This window comes from Borostomias antarcticus (genome assembly GCF_949987555.1).
Source record: "Borostomias antarcticus genome assembly, chromosome: 10".
Classification (NCBI taxonomy): Eukaryota; Metazoa; Chordata; class Actinopteri; order Stomiiformes; family Stomiidae; genus Borostomias; species Borostomias antarcticus.
Window position 1 is genome coordinate 13,446,565 of NC_140243.1, and position 11,229 is coordinate 13,457,793.

The following is an 11,229-nucleotide window of genomic DNA, read 5'->3' on the forward strand; positions in this document are numbered from 1 at the left end:
GATCCGGTTGGAAGAGCAGACCTACTGTACTTGGGACACAGCACAGGACATTCAATACACACTATGAAACAATAGAACTGGAGCTGAGTGAACCATCTCACATTCGTCACTGAGGCTGGAGAAACTGAGGCTGCACAGTGCATGAAGTCTTGAGAAAAATAAACACACCTTGGCCTAGATTATCTCACACATACTGTACACACACACACACACACACACACAAATACAGAAAATAACAAACACACAGAAACCAACCACTGTCTACAGTTTTCCAACCCAAGCCTTTATTCAAACACATTCAGCTTATCTGTGTCTTAGCCTTACCGTTGAAAGAACCATGTGTGCAAAGCAAGCCTCCAGAACAGTGACTTACAGTAAATATGACATTTTGCCAATTCCTTTCATCGGCCCTCAGACCGATGACTTTCCAGCCATGAGAGTTGAATGGCTGCTTGTTGACACAGTACACTAGCAATGGCTCATGTGTGACATTGACAAGGTTAGGCTATTTCCCTTCATAATGTCCCATTCTTCACATATCTGTAGTGTTGGGAAATGTCAGAGAGAGGAATGTGAGATATGAGGCTATGTTAGTGAAAATAATTAGGCTAGCAATGGAGGCAGAATGGAGGCTGTGAACTTTGAGGCTCACTCCTATCTTGTTTCATATTGGATCTTGACAGAGAGGGCTGAACATTAGGCTGGCCTTGAATCATCAAACTTATGAGGTAACAATTCAGACTCCTCTAAAAAGCATGTTTAGGGGGCTTCCCCTGGGATCAAACAACTTCAGATCCATCCCTTCCTCTGAGGAAGGAGAACATCATACAGTAGGTTCTCATCCCAGCAGCAGTTGCTATGGTTGTATCTGACCAGGCCTTGGCTTCCACATAGTGAATGCCTCAAAACAAATGTGGCGTGTCCTCTGGCTTCCAGGATAATGATGTTGTTAGAGAGAAGGAGATGAGTTCCTCTGCCAACTCTGTTTAGAGAAACACCATCATCCATCAGGCTGATACACATGTGTTTCTACCATCAGAGCTGGCCTGCTAGAAGAGATAACACAGATATAAGCATGAGCTCTGAGAGACATGCTGGACAAGCTTCTACTAACAGGAAGAGAGGAGAGGAGAGGAGAGGAGAGGAGAGGAGAGGAGAGGAGAGGAGAGGAGAGGAGAGGAGAGGAGAGGAGAGGAGAGGAGAGGAGAGGAGAGGAGAGGAGAGGAGAGGAGAGGAGAGGAGAGGAGAGGAGAGGAGAGGAGAGGAGAGGAGAGGAGAGGAGAGGAGAGGAGAGGAGAGGAGAGGAGAGGAGAGGAGAGGAGAGGAGAGGAGAGGAGAGGAGAGGAGAGGAGAGGAGAGGAGAACTAACCATGACCCAGGCTAATCTAAGGTGTGTCTCAGATTCCCCCTCCTGAGCAAATATGGCAACAAATCAGGTGGTGTCAACTTGTGAATGTATAGATACTTGTTGGCTAAACAGCCTTGAAAACCAAGCTCCTGTTGACTTATGGGGGCAGCTGTGGCCGAGCGGGTGAGATGTGGTGTGTTTCAAATGCAACCTCTCCGGGCGGCTCTTCAGAAGACCTTTTCATGCTCTGTGTTCCCCGTCCCTCAGGAACCTGGCCTGTTGCTGGGCAGACGTCCAACGCTGTAAACAAATCAGCAGCTCTGAAGCTTTGGGATAAAAAGGCCATATCTAGCCCAGCCCCCAGGGTAGTTCAGCTGTGGTTGGCCTGCTGCTGAGGCCTGCCTGGCCCCACACGGCTCTTACACGGCAGGAACTGCCACCTCTCTGTCAACCCGAGTTAGTCTCCCCCTCCTCCTGCTCGCTCACTATAACGGGTGGCCTGTAGGGGGCAGTTACTCTGGGGGAGGCTGAGAGCAGCTTCATACAGCTACGTCCATCAAAGAGGAATTCAGAAGAGTTCACAATGTGCAAATGCTTTTACCATTTCTTTGAGGTGAAAGACAATTTGAAACCTTAGCCGAACAATGAAATGGTGTAAGATGAGATCTTTGCACGCCATGCTCCCTTGCCAAATGAAACCTGAGTCTGACCAAGTTGATGGTCTTCAGTCTTTAGTCCCCTTGGCCACCCACGCTGGAAAATCGCTCACCAATTTAGCTGGTGTTCTGTTCTCACTACTCAGTCAACATGGCTGAAGCAAATCCACTCTGAGCCTCCATCTCAAAATAACAACAGCACACAGTAGCAGTCAATATAAAGACAGGCTAACCAGCCTTAGCCTGCCTGCCTGTCTCTCTCAGTCATCCTTCTCACGGACACCACCAGGTTACAGGCACTGGCTCAGACATGGCTAACCGTGGCTCTCTAACACGTGACCTATGAAAAGCAGCAGTAAAAGGCGTCCCTTGTCCCATCTGCCTTTTATCATCCTCTATAATGCATGCTTGTCCACGAGGCCACCTACATAGCAGGCAGACCCCTGAATGCAGATTCACACAAACACAGAGAAAGCAGAGCTGGAGCTGGTTCTCTGGCCAGACAAACAGCAGTTATCGTCACAATGAGAGAGAGGGACATAAAAGAGGGCCATGTCAGGTGAGAGCTGGAGCTCCTGGCCAGAAGGGACACTGGCTTTCATGCATGCTGGCCTTAGGCTGAGTCTGGTCTCTGATTGGGCTGGTCTTCTGAGGAGACTCCTGCCCTGTGTTCAAATACTATTTAGAAACTGAAAGGAAAGGATGAAGAATTTCAAATAGTATTTGGACCCAGGACTGGTACAAACCCAGAGGGCTTGCCCACTGTGTCTGGGCCCTGGGCTCTTGGTCTGAGAGTGTTTCCTCAAGGCCTGGTAACCTGGTCCAATCCCCAGCAAGAGAACTGTTCCACACCACCTCCACTACATGATCATGGTTTTTTGGCTGGATGTTATCTCTGACTGACTCAGTGTTTCTACGAAGGCCTGTTCACCAGGTGGTCAGGGTCAAAGTCATGAACTCCAGGAACTCTGATTGGGCATATCGTCAATTATGATAAACTCAATCCCCTGACAACTCTATCAGCGCCATGTCCTCACATGAACTTGCGCTGTCAACACAGTGGGTCCAGCCACAGCCAGGGAGATAGCAGACGTCATCTAATGACCCTGGGAACCATAACCTTACTTCTAACTCTAACCTTTACCCTAGGGACAGGCCAAGCAGATAGAAGTCCTCGAGGCCCCTGCCACACTGGTCTGTCAGAAAAACGGATAGAATATCATCACTGTCTGTATCGAATACATTCACTGTCCATTTTGATCTGTAGAATAAGAAGAATGCTGGCGCAATAGTATACTTTAATATACTGTATGCCTTCATTGGCTAAACAGACTGCTGTGTCCATCCAGCAAGTTGGATTCTTCTGAAATATTTAATCCAGCAAACAGATCAAATCAAGTCCGTTAATGACGGCTACGGATGTGTGATCTTCATTGATTTTATCTTGTTGTATGTAATTTCTCTGTATCCCTGTTGTATGTAATTTCTCTGTCTGTACACTTGTCATCTCTGGAAATGAGGGAAACCTCAGAGATTTTTCGAGTCTAAATAAAGGTTTAAATAAAAAAATAAATAACGGACCACTATCCCTAAGATCTCAAAAACAGCTCTGTGAGTAGGTAGGGATAGTAGTGGTCAGTTAAGTGTAATGTGACTCTACACAAAGCCCGAGGCTTTCCCTTTCAAATGGCCTATGACAGCAAGTACTGCACTGAAGATACAAGCTAGACAGAAAAGAGAGGAGAGGGTTGTGGGGGGAGATGTGTAAGGCGTGTTTTAACAGCAGGCGATGAGGTTCTAAGGGTCTCCTCTTTCTGTCTGGGACAGTAATGGCTGCTCCATTGTCCAAAGTTGAACCAGAGTCGTCTGACAGAACACAGAGAGACAGGCTGAACTAACAACCTGGCTGGACCCTCCAGAAAGCTCTCTCTCTCTCTCTCTCTCTCTCTCTCTCTCTCTCTGCTCTCTCTCTCTCACTCACTCACTCACTCAACTCACTCACTCACTATCACTCACTCACTCACTCTCTCTCTCTCTCTCTTTCCTTCTCCCTCAGAAAAATTAATTCTGGAGTAGAATGGGCCAGCAGATAGAAATCTGGGCAAGTCGATTCGAGTGTGTGTGTGTGTGTGTGTGTGTGTCATGGTTTGGCAGGTGTCAGAGGAGGTGAGTTATTGAAGGGGAACTGAGGGACTGGGTACTCTCCCTCTCCCTGTCTGGTCTCTTCGCCCCAGTCCATCAGAGGAATGTCTGGCAGGGGGGGGGGGGCAACGATACGTGCGGTCGACCGACACACCTGGAGACACCTGACCACACCTGGGCCGCCTGTGACATCATCACCCTGTGCTGGCTGGAGCCCACCTAGGGCGGATCACCTGACCCTGGCCTGGACAGGGCCAGACAAAAGAACACTTGTCCCCTTGTCACTCCTCAGGTCCACTCAGCCCTGTAATCTGACTGTTCACAAGCACCTGCCTGCCCACCCTGCATCTCACACACAGCCTGGCTGAACAGCCAATCACCTGCCTGCACATTTTAAAGCCTGGCTGAGCAACCAACCATTGCTGTGGTATTCCTGCTGTATTCCCCCAATCACAGACCCTTACAGAGAAGCTAGAGACTCACGGCCATGGAAGAAATGTTTCCATTACAGATTTGTTTCTATTATTTTGTTTGTTTCTCAGCTTATTCTAGAGAAAGGAAAATGTTAGAAAAATCCCAAGTGATTGAGGGGGAGGGAGAGAGAGAGAGAGAGAGAGAGAGAGAGAGAGAGAGAGAGAGAGAGTGAGAGAGTGAGAGAGAGAGAGAGAGAGAAAGAGAGAAAGAGAGAAAGAGAGAGAGAGTCAGGCTATTATGTAGGATTACCATGATAACCTAACCCACTGACAAGGCAAGCCAGCTGGCATAACAGCATGCCCTCAACACCCAATCAGATACTGGCTTGCTCCATAGTAACCAGGAACAAAGCCTGTTATTGGATGTTGTTTATCTGATGGGCCATCTCTAGTGACAAGATGAAGCCTGTGCTTACAAGGGGAAGGTCCAATAGCTGCTCTGTCTGAACACTCCCACGCGAAGCCAGGACTCAAACCCGGTTCTCTAAAACCTCAATAAGGAGCATAGCTGTTAAAAGTGTAGTTCAGAATTTTGGGCATAGAGCCCAAACAGTAGGTAACGTTAGGTACAGTAGCTTGCTTGATTCACCTATGGAGCTTTACCTTGCAAATGCATGCAGTGATTATCCGTTGATGAATAGCTATCACTTTCATTGTAACGTCTTTTGCAGTCTTTCAAAATAAAAGTAATCTTTCTTTCACATGTTCTAAATATTGAGAGGGTCGTATCCCCTGCGTGCTGTAATTGTCAATCGACAGTGATTTGGGTCAGCAGAGGCAGCTCACGTCACTGGCGTCGCAGTTTTGAAGAAAATGTAAGTTTAATAATCAAATGTATTATGAACATACAACTGAATTTGTTTTCCATTTAAGAAAAGTAACATATTTATGTACACTGTCAATTATGGTTCTTAGAAAGAACTTCCTTTCTTTTTTTTTTTGCGGAATCAGCCAAAATTGGAATAGGCAGGTCAGACTCTTAAAAAATTGGAAATCGGATTTGGCCGAAGTGCAATCGGTGTATCCCTATTGACTACTTACATTAAATGTGCATATTGTAAGTTGCTTTGGATAAAAGCATCTGCTAAATGACTGTAATGTCATGTCCTGTATGATCCTAAGCCAAACCTCTACAGACCCCGTGAATGGTCATGCGTTGGTTGGCGGGTCACCTGGTCACAGGGCTCGACTGTTGCCGCCTCCCCGAGCTGAATCTCCATCCCTGATAGGCGGATGCTCAGAATGTCCCAGATGGTGTTGTTGTTGTTCATGGTGGAGATCGGCAGAGCAGCAGTCAGAACACTGTATCATTAAGAGGTGACCCCCCCCCCCCCACCGACACACACACACACACACACACACACACAGACAGAGGAGGTCTGTGGACCACAGCGAGAGCCCTCCTCCTCCCCACAGAACCTCTCTCTATCCATCTAGTTACTACGCACAAATCACCCCTGTCATATCCTGTTCCACCCCTGGTATATCCTGCCCCACCTCTGGAGCAGGAAGGGGTGAGGGGTGTTGAGAGAGGGTTGCTATGGGAGCAAGTGAGGTGAGGCGGGGTGGGGTAGGGGGAGTAAGGGGATGAGGCGGGGGGTTCAAATGAAATGGGCTGGTGTGGATGTGAGGACAAGCTGCTATCAGCACCCCTTCCCTCGGCATCAATTAGCATGTTGTGCTGTGAGTGGGCTGACTGACTCTGGGTCAGGGGCTGACGTGGGGTGGGGGGTGGGGGGCAGGTGGTGGTGGAGGGGCGTAGGGGTTGGCAGGTCAGGGGGATAAACACGGGCCCCCAGGGAGAGCAGGACTCAGGAGAGGACAACACTGGCCCACTGCTGGTCCACAGAGGCCAGCCTGTACCCAGCACTAGAACATGCTAGGGCTCATTTCCTACCTTCTCCTCCAATTTCCTCCTGTTTAGTCCTGCATGGGCTTGACAGAGGATGATTCACCCTGCAGCACAGAAGCTGCTTCACTCCCTAGGTGAAATCTTACCTCTGTGTGTGTTTCTTACTGTGACGCGTGTGTGTGTGCCAGTGTTTGAGGTCTGATGAGTGGATCAAGTAGATCACACAGTCAAGAGTGCTAGGAGTCCTCAGGGCCAGGTCAATGTGAGCTCTAATGCTCTTGCTAACTGCTGTGGCTTGGCCCACCCTCTTCAAACATCAACTCAGACCCCTTCAGAAGAGGAGAACCAAGAGGGGAATAAGTAGAACCATAGTGACCTTTCATAGGTAGAACGTGGTGATCTGTCAGAGGCAGGACAAAGACATAGCTATACCAACTGACAAGAGAGAACACAAAAGCCTTGGCTATGACAGATAGTGTTTTGTTTTGATAAGTTTTAACTCAACCAAATTTTTGCTCCTCTAAGCTTTCCAAAGTTCTTATTTACAACAGACTATCCAGGGCTCAACCAAACGAGAGCGGTTTGTTTTAATTCATCTCATTAAACCGTCAGTCTTCTCAAAAACAAAGCAATATAACACACACCAGCTCGTTACCACGATGACAGAAGAGCATTAAAAAGCTCATTAGTGGCGGGCCTCCTAATATTCGCCCTGTCTGAACACTCAGAGAACAGAGATGAGCTGGGGGTGGAGAGGAAGGAGCAGCCAGGGGGTTCTGGCCTTGGTTTACAGCCACACCATGGTCTCAAGCTTAAGTACTGAAGGGGCCAACTCTCTGACTTCAGGGGTCAAATAGTATTGAATTTCATTTAGACATAACATGTTGTTGTGTGTTCAAAGTGGCAGACCAATCAGGTGTCACCATCCTGAGTGGCTGTGAGAGGTCTGGTGTACAGACACACCATTCAGACCACGAGGTGTCAATTGGCAGCTATAAAAATAACTCTGGCTACCTGGGTACTACAGTAGAGAGCAGTATAAACAACCAGGCTAGGCTAACGCGAGCAGAGTAGCCTACCAACTGTAAACAACTAGACTAGCTAGTTGTGAGTACCTGCTACGCAAAATGCGTACAGGTTGGCAGGTCAGGGTTTTTTTCCGACCAATTCTCTATGCAGGAAAAACCCTGCTAACACGTATTTACAACTAGTTAGTCGAAGTAGGCTCGCTAGGCTAACTTCTGTAGACAAGCTCTAAGCCAGAGGAACAGACAGGTGATTTGGCTCATGGTGTACTTGTTTTTCACTACGTGTGCGTCTACAATACCACGAGTCTCCTGCGTGGATACCACGCGTTTCCTGCGTTCTGAATTGGCTGCGGTTGGCTGCACAGGTCCTCAGAAATCAAAGTGCTGCAAAATATGCGCTTGTCTACGCGATACGTGTTGTTAAACAACAAGTATGCTGCAGGCTTTAGAGACCACAGACTAAATCAGCCCCAGTGGCTAGACATCTTCATATGAGGCCAGAATACACATCAGTTAACCACCCTAGAAAGGCACACCTGGACCCAGAAATGTAACCTAATTTCTATCTAAGCAATATTGACAAAGTGTGTGTGACAGAGAGAGAGAGAGAGAGAGAGAGAGAGAGAGAGAGAGAGAGAGAGTGAGTGAGTGAGTGAGTGTGTGTGTGTGAGCAAGCTATGGTCTCAGAGGAGTGCAGTCATTCGCTGGCTGACAAACAGGGCTCTGTGTACTCTGGGTGTGTGTGTTTGGAGGGCGGGGTGGGGTTCTGAGTTGGGCTCTGGCCTTCAGACCCTCCAGGAGGGGGAGAGGGAGGGGGGTGTTTGAACCTCAGCCTGCTTGTCTTATCAGCAGGGGCAGGGCCCTGGCAGGCTCACAGGGGCTGAACGCCTGGCTGGATCCGATAGGGAGTGTGGTCAGGCTCCCACCCTGGTTCAGACCTCCAAGACTGAGCGGAACCCGGCTGTAAAAACATGGTATCCCTTCACTGGGACAGGGAGAAACCTCTGGCAGCACAACAAGCGGTGGTTAGTTACCTTTCAGGAAATTGTGTAAGGCAAATCAATTTCCGTCATTTCAAAGAAGTACAGACATGACTGGTTGAGCTGCAGTGGCAGGCTGGTATTGTATAACACAATGTCTTTGTCTGTCAGACAATCTATTGTAGTGTTGCTTGCTCTGACGTGTGTGACTGCAACCCTCCCACATCAGACTGGGCCTGGGTTTTTGCCTCAACAAGTTGCTGGGGTAAATACCATTTACATGTCTTAGGCTGTCAGCAGAGAATTTGTGTAAATAGAAGAGGTATCTGACTTAATGTAGAGGTACACATAGGCCTAATTAATTAATTAACTAATTAAATAAATACATAATTGTGTGTGTGTGTGTGTGTCCGTACATGCAAGTGGCTGTGTGTGTGTGTGTGTGTGTGTGTGTGTGTGTGTGTGTGCACATGTGTATGCATGCGTTTTTGTGTATGATAAAAAGGAAAATAGTTTGCGCTCTTCTCAAACAGTCCAAAAACGTACTTTCATCTGGAGCGTGAGCCAAATACATATAAAATATAGAAGATGCTCGCACACGGATATGACAGATGGAATGCCCACACAGAGGTTTAGAGATGCAAAAAGTATTCTCAATCTTTTAATTAATCCATGGTGCTGTACAAAAAATATATGCTACCAAAAATGTTTAGAGTGAGAAAAAGAAAAGGAAACATTTTGATCAATACCTTCATCAATCTGCCATGAAGGCATATTTTTTTCCTGTAAGGAGGCCCCCTATTTATCATGGCAGGGCTACCATTCAACGAGTGCTTAAAGGTACAAGGCCAAGAAAATATAATGAGAATACAAAATAACCTCAGTGTGAGCATTCCCTCTGTTTCATATCAGAATGCAGCATCTTCTACATATCTTTATATGTGTGTATGTATGCGTGTGTGTGTGTGTGTGTGTGTGTGTGTGTGTGTGTGTGTGTGTGTGTGTGTGTGTGTGTGTGCGCGCGCGTGCGTGTATGTGTGCGTGTGTTGGCATAGGTGAACCAATCAGCCAGCCCTGTGCGTGATCAGCACCATGGACAGAGGCCAGGCTAAACTGCCGTCCTGCCAGATGGCCACTAATTTACACACGCACAGGCGAACATATACAACCCAATGTCAGAGGTTCAAGAAGACAGAGCAGTTCTATAGGAACAGTGCACAGGATCATCCGCTCTCAAAATAGATTTAGCCTCTCTTGGGACAGCTGCCAGCTGTAGCTCGACTAGTACTTCCGCGTACCCCTCCAACTTCCTCATTTTTCTGCCTAGCTGTTTTGCTAACCACTTTGATGAAACACGTTAGTAACACAGTCAAATTCATACAAACTAGTATAAACAAGAAATCAAGCCGTCTCATGCGAGCCGGACGGGCTTGCCAAGCCATTCCTCACAGTTGACTTGGCAACCGGAAAAAAAGACAACGACAAGCGATGATAGCGAAGCTAGGCTAGCCTACAAACTACAGGATGAAAACTCGCTGAGCGAACAGTCGGGTTTGGCTCCTTTAAATCTAAATATACCGTGCTCTGAAGCTGACATTTATAACCCGGCTGACTAACTGTTAGCTAGCAGAAAAGATAGCCTACGTTTCCAATGTATAAAATGTTCTGTTGGTCTGTTTACCTTGTTTAGGTGGGGGTTTCGTGTAACGTCATACCCCCTCTTCTTTGTGTAAACAAAGGTCTTGCTTTGGTCCACAGATTTATGCATCTCCGTCTCGACCGATTCTCGTTTGACTGAGCCGTGTGACATGTTGCCTTCCTCTTTAAATAGTCTTACGGTGAACTGTGGTGAACGCAACAAGTGGATGCGCCGGTGGCTGGTCTGGTCGCTCTGGTCACGGTGAGGCTGCCGCTCTTCCACAGAACACCGAGTTATGAACACGAGCGCAATATGACATAGGCTAATAGCCATCAATAAAACGGGCGATGTAAAATATCAGGCAGCTTTATTGCTTTGGGATCTGTGACTACACTATAAGTTAAGACATTTTAAAATAATTGAATCCCATCACATCAGGTAGCCTACAGAAAGTGTTGATGGATTAATAGTCTCAATAAATCCACTTGCTATCTGAAACGTTTTCCAACATTTCTTTTACATCAAGAGCACGTTTAATGAGCTATGAAATGTACCTTAAACTTACAGGCTACTTGTGATATGATTACATTATTTTAAAATATCTTAATAGTGTAGCGCGACTAGACAAGCCACATCCACTTATCCCCAGAGGGTGAATCGGTGTGTGTGCGTGTGCGTGCGTGCTTGCGTGTGTGTCCAGCGGGGATAGAAGCAAGATCAGACCTTATCCTTCACTGCTATGACAGTGCTTGTGGTGGTGGGTTGTGCAGGATTAGCAAATGGGGCGCCTCACAGTGTCACAGACCAGAGACACACCCCGACATTGCACTGGGAGAACAGGTCAGGGGCAGTTCACATGTGAATCAGGGCTGTGGTGGTTCTTAAACATGGGAGTATGATGTGCCCTTTCACAGCATACAGTACAGTCAATATCCAAGATAAGTCAGAATAGTTAGTCTTTGAAAGGGCTGTGTGTGTGTGCGCGCGTGCGTGCGTGTGTGTGTCAGAGAGCTCTCTTTGTCTTCTGTTCAACTGTGTAGTAACTTACTGTGTCGATGAGATAAGGAAAGGTTCAGTGGCCCGTGGATGAGCACATCTGTAGGCTATACAG

General features: G+C 47.4%; 1 protein-coding gene across 1 annotated transcript in view; it reads right to left on the minus strand.

Moving 5' to 3' along the window:
• The window catches only part of me1 (malic enzyme 1, NADP(+)-dependent, cytosolic), a 76,110-nt gene extending 65,761 nt beyond the window's left edge, over nt 1-10,349 (minus strand). Inside the window, exon 1 of the mRNA XM_084445134.1 lies at nt 10,161-10,349. Within this exon, the coding sequence (XP_084301260.1) occupies nt 10,161-10,289 (129 nt within the window). The 5' untranslated portion in view covers nt 10,290-10,349. The remainder of the gene's footprint in view (nt 1-10,160) is intronic.
• Between the last annotated feature and the right edge of the window lie 880 nt (nt 10,350-11,229).